Here is a 20,269-nt window from a genome sequence, read left to right on the forward strand (position 1 = left end):
AATTCCATGACATGATAAAAGGCATTTATACAAAACCAACAGCCAATATTATTGCCATTGGAGAGAGACTGAAAGCATTCCCCTTGCAAATGGGAACCAGACAAGGATGTTGTTTATCACCATTCTTATTCAACATTGTGTTGAAAGTCCTAGCTAGAGCAATAAGGCAAGAAAAAGAAGTAAAAAGCATCCAAATTGGTAAGTGTCTTAGTTATCTAGTGCTGCTATAACAGAAATACCGCAAGTGGATGGCTTTAACAAAGAGAAGTTTATTTTCTCATAGTAAAGTAGGCTACGAGTCCAAATTCAGGGTATCAGCTCCAGGGGAAGGCTTTCTCTCTCTGTCGGCCTTCTCATCAATCTTATGTACTGCTGATGGGAATGTAAAATGGTACAATCACTATGGAAAACAATGTGACACCTCCTTAAAATCTAGAAATAGAAATACCACATGATTCAGCAACCCTCTCCTATGTATATATTTAGAGAATTAAGAGCTGTCATGTGAATAGACATATGCACACCTATATTCATTGCAGCATTATTCGAAACACCAAAAAGATGGAAACACCCTAAGTGCCCATCAACAGATGAATGGATAAAGAAGTTACGGTACATACACACAATGAATACTATGCAACCATAAAAAACAATGATGAATCTTTGAAACATCTCACAAATGGATGAATCTGGAGGTCATTATGCTGAGTGAAATAAGTCAGTCACAAAAGGACAAATATTGTATGAGACCACTATTATAAAAAGCCCAAGAAAAGGTTTACACAGACGAAAGCAATCTTTGATGGTTACAAGGAAGGGGAAGAATGGGAGGAGAAATCACTAACTAGATAGTCGTAGTTGTTAGGTGCTGTTGAGTTGGTTCTGACTCATAGCAACCCTATGTATACAACAGAACGAAACATTGCCTGGTCCTGCGTCATCTTCACAATCATTGTTATGCTTAAACCCATTGTTGCAGCCACTGTGTCAATTCCTTTTTTTCACTGACTTTCTACTTTGCCAAGCATGATGTCCTTCTCCAGGAACTGATCCCTCCTGATAACTTGTCCAATGTATATGAGATGTAGTCTTGCCATCCTTGCTTCTAAGGAACACTGTGGTTGTACTTCTTCCAAGACAGATTTGTTCAAAGTGCCAGCTCTAGGGGAAGGATTTCTCTCTCTGTTGGTTCTAGAGGAAGGTCCTTGTCAACAGTCTTCACTTGGTCTAGGAGTTCCTCCACATAGGAACCCTGGGTTGAAAAGACGCACTCTGCACCTGGTGCTGCTTTCTTGGTGGTATGAGGTCCCTATGTCTCTCTGCTTGCTTCTCTCTTTTATATCTCAAGAGAGATTGGCTCAAGACACAATCCAATCTTGTAGTTTGTGTCCTGCCTCATTAACGTGGCTGTTGCTAACCCCATCTCATCAACATCATAGAGATGGGATTTATAACATACAGGAAAATCACATCAGATGACAAAATGGTGGACAATCACACAAGACTGGGAATCATGACTTAGCCAAATTGATACACATATTTTTAGGGGACACAATTCAACCCATGACACCATTCTTTGCAATGTTATCCATATTTGTTATGATCCACACAGTCGAATGCCTTGGCATAATCAATAAAACACAGGTAAACATCTTTCTGTATTCTCTGCTTTCGGCCAGGATCCATCTGACATCAGCAATGATATCCCCGGTTCCACATTTTTCTGAATCCGACTTGAATTTCTGGCAGTTCTCTGTCGATATACTGGTGCAGCCGACTTTGAATTATCTTCAGCAAAATTTTACTTACGTGTGATATTGATGATATTGTTCAATAGTAGTATCAGACAATATTCCACTGCTTTTAATAAGGTTTCCGCTGGCTAATTCTTTTCAGAAGTGGATCACTATGTCCTTCTTCCTAGTCTATCTTACTCTGGAAGCTCATTTGAAACCTGTCCACCATGGTTGACCCTTTTGGTATTTAAATACCAGTGGCATACCTTGCAGCATCACAGCAACATGCAAGCCCCCTCAGTATGACAAACTGACAGACTCGTGGGGGTTAATGTTAGTGCTATTTTTTTATTTCAGCCACTCCAATAGGTGTGCAGTGATATCTCATTGTCACTTTAATTTACATTTCCTTAATGGCCTTATGATGATCATCTTTTCACAGGCTCATTTCCCAAATATATATATGTACTTGTCCATGAAATATCTGTTCATGTCTTTTGCCCATTTTCTAAGCGCACTATTTGATTTTTTTACTGTTAAGTTTTGAGAGTTCTTTATATATTCTAGATACAAGTCCTTTGTCAAATAGATGATTTGCAAATATTTTTCCAAGTCCCCAACTTTCTAATTTGTGTTTTCATCTTCTTAACAGAATCTTTCGCAGAACAAACGCTTTTGATTTTGATAAGATATAACTTATCAAGTTTTCCTTTCATGGATCATACTTTTGATGTCAAGTCTAAAAACTCTTTGCCTAGTCCTAGGTCTCAAAAAATTTACCTCATTTTCCCACAAAAACTTTTATAGTTTTAAATTTAAGTCCATGGTACATTTTGAGTTAATTTTTGTGAAAGATGTGAGGTTCAATTAAGATTTTTTTTTTCCTTCCCTGTGGGGTGTCAATTGCTTCGGCACCGTTTGTTGAAAAGACTATCCATCCTCCGTTGAATTGCTTTTACCCCTTTGTAAAAAATTAACTGGGCATATCATGTGAGTTATTTATCTCTTTTATTTTTTTAAATTCTACTTTAGATGAAGGTTTACAGAGTAAACAAGCTTCTAGTTAAACAATTAATACACATATTGTTTTGTGACACTGGTTGCCAACCCTACTACAGGTCAACAGCTTCTCCTTCCTGACCTTGGGTTTCCCACTACCAGCTTTCCTGCCCCCTCCTGCCTTCTTGTCCTTGGCCCTGGGCTGGTGTGCCCATTTAGTCTCATTTTGTCTCATCTTTGGCTTAAGGGTGAACCTCAAGAGTGACTTCAGTACTGAGTTAAAAGGGTGTCCAGGGGCCATACTCTTGGATTTTCTCCAGTATCTTTCAGACCAGTAAGTCTGTCTTTTTCTGAGTTAGGATTTTGTTCTATATTTTTCTCTAGCTCTGTCCAGGACCCTGTATTGTGATCCCTGTCAGGGAAGTTGGTGGTGGTAGCCGGGCACCATCTAGTTGTGTGGGACACAGTCTGGTGGAGGCTGTGGGAGCTGTGGTCCATTTGTCTTTTGGACTAATTTTTCCCTTGTGTCTTTAGTTTTCTTCCTTCTCCCTTGCTCCAGAAGGCGTGAGACCAGTGGAGTATCTTAGATGGCCACTTACAAGCTTTTAAGACCCCAGAATCACCAAAGTAGAATGTAGAACATTTTCTTTATAAACTGTGCTACGCCAGTTGAGCTAGTTGTTCCCCAAGACGATGGCCTGCACAGACCTCAGTTCAGCAATTTGGTCTGTGTCGGTCTATTTCTGATTTCTCTGTTCTGTTCCATTGATCTATGTGTCTCTCCTTCTGACAGTACTACATTGTTTTGATTATTTTATCTATATAGTAAACCTGGAAACACTGGTGGCGTAGTGGTTAAGAGCTACTACTGCTAACCAAAAGCTTGGTGGTTTGAATCCACCAGGTACTCCCTGGATCGCTATGAGTCGAAATCAACTCGATGGCAATGGGGTATAGTAAGCCTTAACATTGGGAAGACTGATTTTTCCCAGTTTATTCTTTTTTTTTCCAAAATTATTTTGGCTATTCTAGGGCCCTTCTCTTTCAATACAAATTTTAGAATAAGGCTGTCTATGTCTACAAAAAAACTTACTGAAAATTTGATCATAATTGCATTAAATCTATAGATTAATTTAGGGAGAATTGACATCTTTACTATGTTGAGTCTTCCAATCAGTATATCTTTCCAATTATTTAGGTCTTCTTTGAAGTCTCGGAGCCCTGGTGGCACAGCGGTTAAGAGTTACAGCTCTAACCAAAAGGTCAGAAGTTCGAATTAACCAGATGCTTCTTGGAAATCCTATTGTGCAATTCTACTCTGTCCTAAAAAAATCTCTGTAAGTCGGAACCGACGACAGCAACACTTTTGGTTTTTGGTTTGTTGTCTTTCATCGGTATCTGGTAATTTTCAGCATGTAAATCCTACACGTTTTATTAGATTTATAACTAAGAATTTTATTATTTTGGAGCAACTGTAAATGGTACTTTTAAAAAAATTATGGTTTATACTCACTTGTTGTTAGTTATGAAAATACAATAGATTTTGGGTTGATCTTGTATCCTATGACCATACTGAACTCTAGTTCTAGGAGCTTTTTTTTTTTTTTTGCAAGATTCTTTGGGGTTTCCTACATTGATAATAATGTGTCTGCAAATAGGAAATTTTATATTTCTTCCTTTCCAATCTGTGTGCCATTTATTTCTTTTCCTTGCCTTATTGCACTGGCTAGAACAGCCAGTTCTATACTAAATAAGAGTGGTGAGAGTGAATATCTTCACCTCATTCTTGATCTTAGAAGGAGAGCATTCAATCTTTTACTATTAATCATGATGTTAGCTGCAAGTTCTTTGGTCGAGTATATTTCTCTCTATTTCTAGTTTGCTGAGATTTGTCATAAATCAGTATTTAATTTTATTAGATGCTTTTCCTGCATCTATTGATTTGACCATACGCTTTTTCTTCTTTAGCCTGTTGATATGTTGGGTTACATTTATTTATTTATTTTTTGCATATTGAACCAGCCTTGCATAATTGAAATAAATCCAGCTTGGATGTTGTCATGGATTGAATTGTGTCCGCCAAAAATATCTGTTAACTTATCTGGGCCATAAGTACCTGTATTGTGTGATTGTCCACCATTTTATGTGATTTTCCTGTATGTTGTAAATCCTATCACTATGATGTAATAAGATGGATTAGTGGCGGTTATATTGATGAGGTCTACAAGAGTAGGTACTGTCTTAGGCAGCACCGGGAGCAGAGTGCATCCTTTGGACCTGAGGTTCCTGTGCTGAGATGATCCCAGACCAAGGGAAGACTGATACATCACAAGGACCTTCCTTCAGAGCCTACAGAGAGAGAAAGCCTTCTCCTGGAGCTGGCGCCCTGAATTCAGACTTCTAGCCTACTGGACTGTGAAAGAATAAAATTTTCTTCGTTAAAGCCATCCACTTACGGTACTTCTGTTATAGCAGTGCTAGATGACTAAGATAGATGTATTATACTATTCTTTTTATACATTGATTTGATTTGATAATACTTTGTTGAGGATTTTTGTGTCTATGTTCATGAGAGATATTAGTTTGTAGCTTTGTGTGTATACACTGCCTTTGTCTGGTTTTGGTATCAAGATAATACTGGCCTCATAAAATAAGCTGGGAAGTATTTCCTCATCTTTTGTTTTCTGAGAGAGATTATGTAAAACTAGTGTTATTTGTTCTTTAAATGTTTGGTAAGATATTTATCCTTTTGGGCCTGGAGATTTTGATTTTTAGGGTTATTTGGTATGAACTTATTTGTGCCCGTAAAAACGAATGGGGATTAGAGAGACTGTGACCAGGATTGTCTAGAGAAATTTGGGTCACAGTTACTACTGTCTGTCACATGTGTATATGTCATAGTAGACTGTGAGCTTCTTGAGGGTGGCCATTGTGTGTTGGTCATGATTAAAATCCCAGGACCTAGGACAGTGCCTGGCACATAATAGGTGCTCAATGTAAGGTTGTGGAATGAATGAATTGACTCTTGGCACACCAACTGTTGTATACTGGTCAAAAAAGCTGAAGCCTGGTGCTGCTTAGAGAATGATGAGGAGAGGGCAGTAGGGACGTGCCTGAGTCCTCTTTTGAGGTGGAAAAATCTCTTTGGAAGAAGGAAGGAGATAGCATTTGTGGTCCCCTTTCTTCCTATTATCTGTCTGAAGTGCTACCAGTCAGGCCCTGATTAGCCACGCCACCTCGAGCAAACCGATGTTCTCAAGATTCTGAAGAGCCTGGGGACTGGGAGGGGCAGGACTGGGACTGTCCTGTATCTCCTCACAGAACAAGCTCTGAGAATTGCACTTTGAAGCTGAGAACAGAAAGGAGATGAGAATGTATTGATCTTAGGTATGACTTATGGAGAATCATTCTTAATTATTTATAGATGGGTGGACTATTGACTTCCCTGGGTCTTTCTGAATTTCAAAAGCTACACCAAGGTGCTTGTCACGTGTACTGCAGCTTCTAATCAGCTAAGTGGTTTGTTTTGATATCCCTTGGATTACACAGCTCAATTATACAGCTTTAGAAGGTTTTTCTGCCAGAGCTAATATTGTGTGTAGGTGAATGTAAGCAAAAGCATAGATTTGGGGGGATATTTCCACTGGAGACCCAGTTATTGACACTGTCTACAGCTTTGTTCATGACATAACAATATCTGGATTGTTAAATTCGTGATTATTATTAATAATGATTATTATAGGTAGTTGCTAAAAAGTGCAATTAATAAAGACATTAGGTAATATAGATAAATTCTTTGGTTTGTACTTCTAACACTATATTAACTAACATATTAATTGCACTTTTTTAGCACCTACCAATCTGCATCACTCTCTGAGCAATCATGGGCTGCTGTTAGGTATCTTTTGTTTTATTGTGTAGAATTGCAATTTATTTCTGAGCCATATGCAATTTAATTTTTTTTTTAGAATTTGCAAAGAAATACAGGAGCCCTGGTGGCACAGTGGTTAAGTGCCCCGGTGCTAACTGAAAGGTCGGTGGTTCAAACCCACCAGCTACTCCAAGGGAGAAAGACGTGGGGGTCTGCTCCCATAAAGATTATAGCCCTGAAAACTCCATGGTGGTGGGGTGCAGTCCTATCCTGTTCTATAGGGTTGCTGTAAGTCAGAGTGAATTTGACAGCAATGGGTTTTATCAAAGAAACAGGCCTTATGCTAGATTTATTTCTGGTGCCTAGAACAATACATTCAACACAGTAATTGCACAATACAGTCGTTGATTGGTCAATATGGGATGCTGATGTTAAATACTTGATTTCTAAGGCTTTGTCCTAATAGAAGATGTTGTGGAGCAGTTTATTGAAAGTTCTTATCCTCAGCCCAACCTGAACCAAACATTCTATTTTCTATTGGAGTTAACCACTTTCTCCTCAATGCCACCTTGGGGGCATGTACGTACCTTCCTCTTAATACAGAAAGTTGGAATTATTTGTTTGCATGCCTTTTTCTCTTAGTAAATTATGAGTTCCCTTTGGGTAGGGTCTGTCTTAGATTCCTAGCGCTAACAAAGTACCACAAAGTGGAGTGCCTTTGAAGAGCTGAAATTTCTTTTCTCACAGCTCCGGAGGCTAGGAGTCTGAATTCAAGGCATGGGCAGGGCTAGGCTCTCTCTCTGTTGGCTCCAGGGGGAGATTCTTCCTTTTCTCCCTTGGTTTCTGTAGCCTGGGGTTTTCCTGGAATTCCTTGGCTTGTAGATGGACCCTCACAAGCTGACTCTGTGTGTGTGTCTCTCCACATCTGTTTACCTCTTTTTATAAGACACCAAAAAAAGAAAAAAACAAACCTGTTGCCGTTGAGTCAATTCCGACTCATAATGACAGGGATTAGACTTAAAGCCCACCAAAGTCTGGAATGACTTCATTAAAACAGCAAAAGAAATTCCTTATTTCCAAGAGGATCACATTCACAGGTACAGGGGTAGGCCTTCAACATATCTTTCGGGGGGACACAATTCAATCCACTACCTGGTCTATCTCTGTATCTCTAGTACGAAACACAATTCCTAAATCTAGACTATAAACTTTTTCCTGGGTAGTGCAAAAGGTTAGCTTGGGTGCTAACTGAAAGGTTGTAGGTTCGAGTCCACTCAGAGGTGCATTGCAAAAAAGGCCTGGTAAAAATCAGCCATTAGAAACCCTATAGGGCACAGTTCTACTCTGACATCATGAGGTTGCCATGAGTCAAAGCTGGCTTGATAGCAACTAGGTTTTTGGCTTATCCACTGCCTAGAACAGTGGCTGGTATGTGGATAAGCACTCAATACATACTTCCCGGATGAACAAATGGTGAAAGTTCTCAATAAATCTTCGCTGAGTTAACTCATTAATTTGTATTTGTGCAATGGGTTTCACAGGCAACAATCACATTGTTTCATAACCCACATGCACTGACTGCCTGGGGGACACGTGCCCCGACTGGCTTTTTAGGGTGACTCTCCCATCGAGAAAATTGAAAACCTGGTAGTAAACAAGACTTGAAAGGTAAAAAATCCAACCAAAATTATCATAAGAGAATAAAGAGTGAGGAATGGAGAGAACTATCAGATAAAACCAATCCTTTCTAAGTCTATGAATTTCAGTATACTGATTTGCGCACAGTCTTTATCCTTTGTACATATGGGAAATGTTCAAAAACTCATAAATTTGTTCTCGTAGAACAACTGATTCCTCAAGTTATAGGGAAGAGTAATTACTTAGTAGATATGTAGTTTTCATATCCTTCAACTTTTCCATTTAGGGTGATCCCTAATTTTGGGTATATCAGCAGTTTAAAGGCAGAGGTAAAATTCTCAACTTCCAAAGAGCGATACCCAGGTTGAATTCCTGGTCAAGTACCTCATGCAAAGCCACCTCAAGCAAAGCCACCACCTGTCTGTCAGTGGAGGCTTGGGTGTTGCTACGACACTGAAAAGGTTTCTGTGAAGCTTCCAGACTAAGACGGACTAGGAAGAAAGCCTGGTGACCTACTTCTGAAAATGAGCCAAAGAAAACCCTATGGCACACAACGGTCTGATCTGCAACCAATCACGGGAATGGCACAGGACCAGGCAGCGTTTTGTTTTGTTGTGCTTGAGGTTGCCGTAAGTCGGGGGCCAACTCAATGGTAGCTAACAACAACAATAAGCAGCAGCTTATTATTAACAGGCCACAAATCTTCTTAGGAAACTCAGAAATCTAGTGTCCTCTGATTAGTTTCTTTCTTATTCCAACAATGGATGAACATTCATGCTTTTGTCTGTCTGCAAAAGAAACCTAATGGTTAATAAAGTAATAAAAAATACGATCATGATTAGTCCAAGAATAAATGAGCCATGTGTTTGAACTTTCATAGAAAAAAAACAAAACAAAATGAACAATCAAACCAAAATGTACCTGTCCTGCCCCAAACATGGGAAGAAGAGACATGTAGGGGTTGGGAAAGTCCACGGAGAGGTATATATGGCAAGAGACAGATATTGGAGTGATGTTGGAGCTGCTAATTCCCCAAAACATGGCTGAAGGAGGCTTGTCTGGCATTAATTGGTCCTCCAAAGTTGAAGTTTTTGCATCCCACTGTGTTCATGTTTCAAAACCACCAGTGGCTCCTTGGGAGAAAGATGTGGCAGTTTGCTTCCATAGAAATGTATAGCCTTGGAAACCCTGTGGGGTTGCTATAAGTTGGAATTCACTTGATGGCAGTGGTTTATATAGGCACATAGAGGGTCAGCAAAAAAGAGGAAGACCCTCAATGAGATTGACACACTGGATGAAACAATGGGCTCAAACATAGCAGCAGCGATTGTGAAGATGGTGGAGGACTAGACAGCATTTAGTTCTGTTATACGTAACGGCACCTAACAACATACAGGCAAGTGGCTTTTGGCTTGATTGGAGAGGGAATATTCAGACAGGTTAGTTTCTTCCAAATAGTTTCTGTTAGTATTTGACACGTTACTTATCTCCCCTAAATCCTAAATTCTGGGTTTACTGCTTTCTTTCTGTTGCCTTTTGTCTTCTTTCTCTTTTTCTGCCTTTTCCAGAGTCCCTAGTCTCCTGTGCCAAATATTTACAGTGATTCTTGGCCTTGACCCATCAGTACTCTCTTCTAGTCAAGTGCCTAGGCCCCTTGTGGGAGCAGGGGCAGGTCCTGAGTTTGTAAAATGAAGTTAAAAGCAGAGTCAAGTTGACGACCCATAGGAAAGTGACAGGTATGGCTGAAATCATGCAACTAGGCTATGGGCTATATTGACTTTTTTTTTTTTTTTTTTAATACTATATTGAGTTTCGGTGCTAGAGGAACTTGAAGTGCTGCAGAGATGATCATGGATGTACTTTCAGGACACCTCTAAGCTTAATTGATAAAATGCCATCAGTAAAGGCTTCTCAAGAATGCCCCTAAAATTTTCACAGGAATGGGAGACACTCTCTTGCTCTCATCTACTTTTACTTTGTACAACTTGTCACAATTATAAATATGTAACTATAACTTTTAATTATGGGTGGGTGGTTATTTATTTTCAGTCGCTCCTCGTGTAAGCTTCATGATCATAGGCCAGTGTGTATACTGATAGCACTTAGTGAGAAGGCTGGCACAGAGCAGTGCTCAAAAATATGTTGAATAAATGAATGCCGCCATGTTTCTATACTTCACTCATGGGTTGACTAGAAAACAGAACGGATCGTCTGAGAGGACTGAGCTTCGGTCTTGGCTCTGCCTCTTCTGAGCGAGCCGTGCTGCCCCAAGCTCTCTGAGCCTCCCGTGTCTAATAGGATTTTCGTGGAGGCGCAGTAATAAAATAAGCTATTTGGATGGATTTTTCATGGATGGATGTGTCTGTCCCCTTCTCATTCTAACACTGTTTTTTGTTTGTTTGAACCATCTCCTACCCCTGGACCTCCACAGGACATGGTTCTCTTTTTATGAGAGATACAGTGTGGAAGGAATTGGTATTTTTGCAATTATTATTCTTTTTCACTATAAAAGTATAATCGCAAAGCTTGTGAATCTTAGTGTTGCCACACAGCTGCAGCTAAACTGCTGAGAAGGAACAAAAGAACAAAAGCCCTTTCTAGAGTGCTGCCCAACTCTGCCTCTCTGGAGGCGCAGCCAGCAGTGGTGGAGGCACATGGGGAGGGCGGGTGGTACAGGGGTGACTCTTCCTAAGCCTCTTGAGAAACAGACACTTAAACTTACGATGGGCTGGGCCTCAGAAGGATGAGGTGACCAACCAGTGGTTGGCTACAGCTCCTCCCAATTCCTTCTACTAAGACAAAACAGAAGACAAGAAATAGGTAAAACAGGAGGTAAAGTTTATATACAAGAATATACTGTTTATCTGAAATATTTACAGAGTTGGTTAAAGCAATATTTTTACAACTTTTGAAGGTAAACTACTATGTATATTACAGGTAAGCTACAATGGTTTAATTTGCAAAATTAAGTAAAAAGTGTTTGAAACAAAGCATAAGGTACTCAGGTCAATTATAAAATTTATGTTTCATCCTTTAAAGAATTCACGCTATGATTAATGCTTAATGTACTTTCTTATCAATGGAAGTATTTATTGTAGCTGGAAATGTGATACATGCAATAGTTCTAAGTTCCCAACTAGGGTGTAAAATGACAAGTGAGTTGTGCTAAGACTTAGACACCAAGTCTCAGACTGGAGCAGAGATGTTGAGATAACAGCCAGCTTTATCTCAACTGGGTTTGTGACCCACAACTGTCCGGGCCACATAGAAAAACGAAGATATCTGCCTGTTACGGCAACCCCAGTGTGAGTGAAAACCAGCTGATCCAAATAGGAAAAGAAAAAAAAAATCAGACCCAAGTCATAGTTGCACCTATTCAACACTAGCTTTTAAAGTTTAAAGTGAGCTATTTTAATACTTCATAAAAATATTCATGATTTTATTGGTTTGAATATGTCTACAAGATTTGAGTTTTTCCTTAGGTGAAAACAGCTATCCCTTCCTGGGGTCTTACAACTCAGGAGATGCTGGGGGTGCAAACGTGCAAAAGGCAGGGGGAAGCTCCTGGCTGAGATTGGAGCTGCAGGGACTGTGCCGGGGAATCTGAGAGCTGAGTCCCGGAATGGGAACGGTCAGCCCAGTTCTGGAGCCGGCTGTAGGGAGCCGCGCGTGGGCGCCGGAACTAGCACTGCAGCTTGCGGATGCTGCGGGACATGCGCTTGAACTCTCTCTGGCCCTTCTGCCACCGCTTCACCGAGGTGATCACCAGCTCCCCGCCCTGCTTCTGTCCCATGACCAGATAGGGCGCGTTGATGTCATTCATCTCCTCGCAGGTGCACTGCAAGCTGTCTTTGAGCCACAGCACCGATTTCTTCAGGTCCCTTTCAGACACACCGTTCAGCTTGTAAATGGTCTTGCTCTTGGTCTCCAGGATGATTTTGGTATCTCGGTTGATGTAAGTTATCTCCTTCACTTTTATTTTCAGCGCTATGAAAACAAGAGACAGCAGAAAGCATCATGCCAGTTATAACAGGGGATGTAAGTAGGAGACCTGGTAGTGCAACCGTTAAGCGCTCAGTTATGTGGTGGTTTGAACCCACCCAGTGGGACTTTGGGAGAAAGACCTGCCTTTCTGCTTCTGTAAAGATTACAATCTAGAAAACCCTATGAGGTGGTTCTACTGTACCACATACGGTCACTATGAGTTGAAATGGACTCCGCTGCACCTAACAACAATAAATAGGGAGCCTTCCTCACCCCAGCCTACTCCCTATTTGTGTGACTTGGCCTGGGGGAGGGAAGACAAGCTATGAAACTGTCAGAGGCTGCAGATAGGGGGTTGGGAGCTGGGGGCAGCAGGTGGCTCCATTTCTAAAACCTCAAAGAGTCTGTCAGGCACTTTGTTTCCAATCAGCCACTCTTTCAAAACGCTTTCCCATTGCAGGACTCAATTAACTTTTCTTCTTGTTTCCTTGCCCTTGTGTTTTTACATAGGTTGCATGTGGTTCCCGCTCTCCCCAACAAATGACTGCCCTATTGGAAACGCCAGCATGAAAAGAAATGCCTGCCTCTTAGGTGAAACTCGATCCTTCTGTGGCCGTAAACTTTAAACTCAATTTATTACGTCGGAGAGGTTTTTGGACAAACCTGTAAGGAAATCGTATTACACAATCATTGTTTTCTAGAGAACAGATTACAGGGACGGAGAATTGATCTCACAGCTGCATTTGATTTGGTAAAGTAACTAGGAGAAAAAAAAAATATGCAAGACTCTTTTTTAAGAGCACAACATGTTTAGCTGTAAAAGTGTTTTTTTGAATACCTCATCGTCATGTTATCATCTGCCTATTCAAGGCCAAGGAGTTTACAGACATGTATGTTCCGTTTCCAAAATGTATATGTAAACTCATTAGAATGCTAAGACCAAAAGTAAGTGGTTGGCTATAAAAGACACATTTTATAGTCACAAACGGTATTCTCCGAGAAAGAAAACCCGACAAACATGGATGCTGGCATTAAATTTCAAGACTCCACGAAGGCAGGGAAAGGACCGAATTTTAAGGTTGGAAAGGATCAGAGTTAAAATCTCTTGTTAATACATGAAGAATCTTAAATACAGAGATGTTTAGTAATTTACAAGGAGCCTTGGTAGAGCAGCGGTTAAGCTCTCGGCTGGTAACTGAAAGGCTGGTGGTTGGAACCTACCAACTGCTCCATGGGAGAAAGATGTGGCAGTCAGCTTCCAGAAAGATTCCAAGAAACCAAACCAAACTGAGTCGATTCTGACTCACAGTGACACTATAGGACAGGGTAGAACTGCCCTATAGAGCTTCCAGGGAGCAGCTGAAGTCAAACCGCTAACCTTTTAGCCAGCAGCTGAGTTCTTACCCGCTGTGCCAGCAGGGCTCCTCCATGAAGGCTGCAGCTTGGAAACCTTATGGAGCAGTTCTACTCTGTCCTAGCGGGTGCCTATGAGTTGGAATCGACTTGACGGCAAAAGGAGATAAAAAAGAAAACCCCAAAGCAGTTGTACGAACACTTGAACGCTAATTTAAACAACACAGTACTTGCTGTCAAGTTGATTCCAACTCATAGCGACCCTACAGGACAGAGCAGAACTGCCCCACAGGGTTTTCTAAGACTGGAATCTTACGAAGCAGACTGCCACATCTTTCTCCCATGGAGCAGCTGGTGGGTTTGAACAGCCAATCTGTTGGTTAATAGCCGAGCACTTTAACCACAAGGGAATTTGACTAAGCATGGCTCGTCTAGTCACTCAACCAGGAAATGAGAGAAGCTCAACCAGGTAAGTCAAAGATGCTGTCAGCTGACCAACCATGGTTTTGTCTGCTTTGCATTTGAACTGTAGTACTGAGTTGTCAGAGCTTATGAGACTTAAGCCATGGAAAAGGCATGTGGAAATATCACGTTCCTTCAGTATCTGTATAGGCGGCTGGGGTGCTGGAAGACATAATGGCAGGAGAAGCAAACTGATTACACATTACCTAGGAACCTTGTTTATAGCAGATTCGGCTTGTGCAAGATGTCACCTGGTCAGATGAAACAATTTTGAGCTTCCAACATCATAAAAATCACCACTTTTAACCTGGGGGAAGGGTTAGGCCTCATCTTTCTCTAGCTCTAAATTAACTAACTTTACAAAAGTTTACCACAGGAAGACACCTGGGATTTCCTACCTGGGTTTTTGGCTGGGACCAAATACAGGGAATCAGAGTCCAAAAATACCTTTTCCTGCCCTGGAATGGGGATGTAGGATCTGTTAGGAGACAGAGGTGATGATCCTTTCTGGTCTAACAAGAGGGTGTGTACACTAGAAGGCAGTTCTGACCACTCTTGCACCACTGAAATGAGGAGGCATTCTTCATTTTCTCTGTACTTCAAGAGTTGGGAAGGAAGGGTATGATGTTTTCATGGATGATTCAAATTAAATAAACTAGGTTTCTACATGTGTCCCTTCTACCCCTTCATCACTCCCTAAGAACACAGGCAATGTATAGAACAGGCGTAAATGATGCACTTCTTGAAATTCAGCTTCATTTTCCCTTTATGGGTCAAAATGAGTGTGGGGCAATAGAACACAAAGCTTGTGAGGTACCTGCATGTACTTACTACCTTCAACGTGATGACCTCCATGTTGTTGTGAAGGGTTTTCTGCCTCTAAAGAGAGAGAACATGAGGGCACATTCACATATACAACCATTTTTTGGCCAGGTCCTGATGGGACATCCTTGGAAAGGAGGCCTTCTGTAAAGCTAGCACCGTGTGTGTCTGAGTCCCCTAAATCCAACTGCTTTGGAGCACCATGGTATAATAACCAACTTTTTCATGGAAGTCAGGAGAGAGATTTGTATTCAATCTAGTGTAAAGGACATAAGCTACCAGAAAAAAATGATGTTTTATATGAAATTTTATATAAATCATATTAAAATTATATCTTTCTATCTCGTGCTTAAGCAAGTCTTGCAGTATGGAAGCTGAGAACTATGTTTTGGTAGGCTCTGGTGATTTGGGAGTATCTGCTGCTGACGTGCCTCACCCTCAACTTTTAATTTAAGAGTTGTGTATGTTTGAACACAGATGTACGGAACCTGTCATCCTCACTGGATGGACGGACACAGTGGCTGCCAACAATGGGCTCAAACAGAGCAACAATTGTGAGGATGGTGCAGGACTGGGCAGTGGTTCATTCTGAGTCAGAAATCGACTCGATGACACCTAACACCACCACCATCCCCACTGGTGGTTCTTCCTGAGGGAAATGATTGGTTAGGATTTACACTACCTCTTCTTTCTTTCCGCCTTTGTCAGCAGTGTGAAGCCTTTTCCTAAAGCTATGACTATGGCTGTTCTGGACCAGACAACAAGGGTGGATCCAGAACATTTCCTGGAACAGACCTGGGCTATAAGGTAGCTGTAGCAGCCGTGATCACATTGTTCCCAGATTTCAGGGGCCCGACTAGGCCTGAGATTCTGGGATGGGAAGGTAAGGAGAGGGTAGTGAGGCATTCCTCGACGTATATCTGTTTACCGATAAAATTCAACTTTCTGCCTTTTAAAAGCGTACCAAAAAGTACCAGTCCTTTGAATGGAGTGCAAGCATGAAGTGTGCTTCAGAGAAACCTGAGCAGAGTTCCTGGTCTCTCCACAACTCTGTATTTAGCAGGTAAGGCACTGTGGAGTCCCGCACAGACAAAGGCCCCAACTCGCCTTCTTATGAACGTGCTTTCAAGTGTGGTGATTTACACTTTATGGAACTTGGGCAACATCACACACATTACTTCTTGTCCCCAGATGCAATGTCACCATGTCATGCATGTTCCATGTATCTTGTTACATTTCTTTTTCTTTCTTTACTATTTGCAAAAGTGTGGCTAATGTGTCTGGGCTTATTTATAAAAACTTTGTAAGGAACTTCTTTTAAAAAACGACTGTATGGTGGTGTTTCAACTCCATGTTAGGTGGCTTCTCAATAAGCCAATCATTTTTTTTCTTGTAAATTTAAGAAAACCTGCCCAAGTTATTAATTAGCATCTTGGACATATTCAATAGAGGTGGAACACAGAGCTGCAAATCATTATGGGTTATAAATAAAGTGAAAATATTTCTGTTTGGCACCAGAGTAAATTTTTATTTGTGGCCAACTGGGGCTAAGATTTACATGTTTTCATCCCTGGTGCACACGCCAAGTGACTATGGAGAATATGGCCCAGGATTATGCTGGTTGTCAAGAACACAAAATGGGATTAAAAATGTGCTACTGAAAATACTTAATCTTAATAATTCTCATTATTTGATGACTGCTTAACAGAATGGCTGCCACCTAAGGATACACTGAAAACTAGGCCGGGAAGAAACTAGGATAGAGCAGATTAGATGATTTTAGCAAAGTAAACTGTGACTGTACTTCACCCAACCTCTATCTACTGATATTTTAATGATTTGTAGCTTTAAATTCTACTCGTTTTTATTACTGGTAATAAAATTTCTGAATGTGAAATCTTTAATTGGTGGTGGTGATTACTTACCAAAATCATTTTTACAAAGAGTTTCCATTATGTCATTGTCATCATCGTTTTTATTTTTGCAGGCTTCACACACCTTTGGAGCTGGAAATGTGAAAAAGAGTCTTTAGTAAGTTTGCTTAAAAGGAAACAGCAGGTGGCGTTTTAAACAATTCAAGGGCTTTATCCAGGCGAGAGCGGCAATTGTCCTCCGTGATATGTGACCCCAGCTGCTACCTCATTTATTGGAGTAGGATCACTCATTTCTCAGAAAGTCTCCCATGCCACTCATTTTTGGTTGAGCAAAATGAGAATGCCTAGACGGTGTGTTTAATAAACAGTGAATCCCAAATAAAAAGGGAGTTGCGGGTGGGGTATGCAGGTGTGTGTAGCCAGCTTTAACTGGGACAGGTTGCAGGACTTCATCTCTTCTTCCTTGCCCCTGGGACAAACTGAGTCTCTGAAGAACTTATTTCCATGCCCCTTCTAAGGAGAAAATACCAGAAGAACCAAAGACCCTTGAAGAATTTCAGAAAAGCAGTAACCATAAAATATGGCTGAAAGATTGTCTCTCTCAGCTGCAGGGCAGTCCAGCCTCTGCGGGGCTCTTTAGAAGAGCTCTGTGCCTCTGGGGAGTCATTTCCAGATATTTTCAAGCCTGGACTGGGAGAGGTGGCTAGTGTTGTAAGGATCACATATGGGCTATTTCCACCTTGGAAACCCACCTCACTAATTACACCAGTCTGTTCTGACTGGTCTGTATCACCTTGTACTTTCTGCCACGTTTGTGCTTGGGTTAAGCAGAGTTTGTTTCATTGTGATCTACGAGCTCCCTGTTACAGGTTTTTCTTGCCCTTCTTTGCCTGTTTCAAACTCTTAAAAAAACAAAACACCCAAAGCTTTTTCCTGAAGCTAACTAAAAGGAAGCAAAACCATCTCTGGGGTCTGACCAAACCTAGGAATTTGGCCCTAGCACAATTATCAGAGTGCCCACCAAAAGCTCTTCTAAAAGTCCGATTTCCTGGAGGGAGGGAAAACATCTTCCTCCTCTCCAGTTTATAAATGTGTGAATACTGTCTTTTAATATGTAGGTGAAATTAGAGTCTCATTAACATGAAACTGAATTTTCACAGAAAATTTTGTGGCTAATAATAGAAAAGTTATTTGTCAAGTTAGAAAAATCAAAAAGAGCAACTTCCGAAGAACATAAGCTTTTATTCTGAGGTGAGAAAATGATTTTTTTTTTAGAGGAACGTACAGTGTATGATGTTGATGCCTATAGTGGAAAGAAAGAAAAACAAAAGCAACACACACAAAATTGTCTTTAGAAACAGCATTTCCATTAGGGGCTCCTAGGAATGTATATAAAACATTACTAACCTGCATTGGTTGGTCTTTGGTATATGTTGGACAGATGTTTGAAAAATGCCAAACATTTGCAATAAATTAGAAATCTAACCAATAAGATGTTTGCAAACTCGCAGCGCCTGCCAGGAAAGATTGCTAAGCAACTTTGCATTTTCCTTAACTAATGATGGCTGTAGGAAAACAATTAGAGATGGAAAGGGAGATGCTGCTGAACGCTCTGAAAGGGATTAGGAAGCCCCGTTCCATCCCAGGGGGACCTAAATCAGCTCAGATGCATTGTATTCCTTTCAGGAAGAATATCAAGAGCCCATGAGGTTTTCATTGCTTTGATGGTTTTGCACAGCAACTCTCCCTCTGTTTCCTAAAAACTGGGGAAACTCTTTTTGCATGATCTTCTCCAGTTAAGTAAAACCACTCCTAAGACAAAAGCTGACAGTGCATAGAAAGATGATTCCTGGAGATTCCCTTTGTGCCATATTGACATATTTCTTCCTCAAACACCTCAAACAGTTCAGTTTCAATCAATACTAAATTACTCAACACGGTCCTTTCTAGATTCCTTCTCCAGCCAGTCCTCGTTTTATTTCCAAAACCTAAATTGGCAAAGGACAAAAAATACCTTCAAAGGTTATCTGTTTGTGCATCTTGGTTACCCTGCCTTCACAGTAACGTTTCTGTGACTACAATCCGGTGGTAAGGACGTGCAGAAAGAAGCTGAGCGAGGAGCCTCTGGCCAGGGTGCTCACCGACTCCACCACACAGGGCCGCTTCCAACGCTCAGAAGCGCGGCCGCAGCGCTAACATCTTTTTTTTTTAATTGCATGTCTATCAAGAACTGACGCCTTTCTTTTTTTTTGTTTTTGTTTTTTAACTACTCCTAAGAAAAAGCAACCGGTAAAACTTGGGGAGGGAATGACAAACTGGAGGTAAGTGGTCTCGAATTTGGCACAGGCGTATCCCGTAAGAGACCAGGGCAAGAAAACGATCTAATCGGCCCGGGACTGGCACTCCCGTGGGGACGCCCAGCTATGGGGGCGCGGGGGAAACGGTGGGAACGTGGGGATCCCCCAAGAGCGCTTCAGCGGAGCTGGGGAGGAGTGAGAAGAAGGAGAACTTACCTTCCTCGGTGGCCGGCAGGAGGTGGTCGCTGCTGGCGAGGGGGATGCAGAGGTCGTTGTCCTGAGGGAAGCGGTCACACTCGAGCATGTCGGGCCAGGGGAAGCCGAAGGCGGACATGACAGGGGCGCAGCGGTCCTTCACCTGCACGCAGAGCGAGTGGCATGGCTGGATGGTCTCGTCCAGGTCGTCGAGGCAGACGGGGGCGAAAAGCGAGCACAGGAACTTCTTGGTGTCCGGGTGGCACTGCTTCATGACTAGCGGGATCCAGGCGCCCGCCTGCTCCAGCACCTCCTTCATGGTCTCGTGGCCCAGCAGGTTGGGCAGCCGCATGTTCTGGTACTCGATGCCGTGGCACAGCTGCAGGTTGGCGGGGATGGGCTTGCAGTTGCTGCGCTTGTAGGAGAAGTCGGGCTGGCCGAAGAGGAAGAGCCCCCGCGCCGAGCCCAGGCAGCAGTGCAAGGCGAGGACTAGCAGCAGCAGCGAGCAGGGGCCCTGCGGCATTGTGGGCGCGCGACCCCCGGGGGGCGGCAGGACGGAGCCGGGGAAGAGCGAGGCGGCCGGAGCCGGAGCTCGTCCCGGGCCCGTTCGCTCCGCTCGGCGCGGCTAGAGGGCCTGGAAGGCGGTAGCTGGAGCGCGAGGAAGCCGAGCTCCAGAAGCCCCGTGCGCACGAAGCGCTCTCCGCTAGGCTTCGTGCTGCAACCCGGCCGCGCAGCTCCTGGGAACTCCGACCCGGGGGAGCAGAGTGAGCCGCTGCTGGGGCACAGCCAGAGTTTTCTTGGCCTTTTTTATGCAAATCTAGAAGTGGGGGATGGAAGGGAGGAGCCAGCGGAGAGTAATCCGAGGAGGGTTGGTCACTACTCTTCTGGTCCGGTTTTCCGTTGAAAATACTCCTCACGCGCTCCCTGAAAAGAAATTCTGGCCGCACCCCTCCCCAGATGCTGCTGCGCAGATTGCTTTCAGCAACAAACAAACAAACAAACAAGCCCTGCCAGTGCCCCCCCACAGAGCGTGCGGGC

At 42.3% G+C, this 20,269-nt stretch overlaps 1 protein-coding gene across 1 annotated transcript; it reads right to left on the reverse strand.

Annotated features, from left to right (window-relative positions):
* Window positions 1-11,061: 11,061 nt before the first annotated feature.
* Window positions 11,062-20,005, reverse strand: SFRP2 (secreted frizzled related protein 2). Its single transcript, XM_003417521.3, has 3 exons — window positions 19,253-20,005; window positions 16,791-16,871; window positions 11,062-12,231 (listed from the first exon to the last, which is right to left on the reverse strand). The coding sequence occupies exons 1-3, from the start codon at window positions 19,752-19,754 to the stop codon at window positions 11,927-11,929; spliced, it is 888 nt and encodes a 295-aa protein (XP_003417569.1). The 5' UTR covers window positions 19,755-20,005; the 3' UTR covers window positions 11,062-11,926.
* Between the last annotated feature and the right edge of the window lie 264 nt (window positions 20,006-20,269).

This window comes from Loxodonta africana, chromosome 13 (assembly GCF_030014295.1).
Source record: "Loxodonta africana isolate mLoxAfr1 chromosome 13, mLoxAfr1.hap2, whole genome shotgun sequence".
Classification (NCBI taxonomy): domain Eukaryota; kingdom Metazoa; phylum Chordata; class Mammalia; order Proboscidea; family Elephantidae; genus Loxodonta; species Loxodonta africana.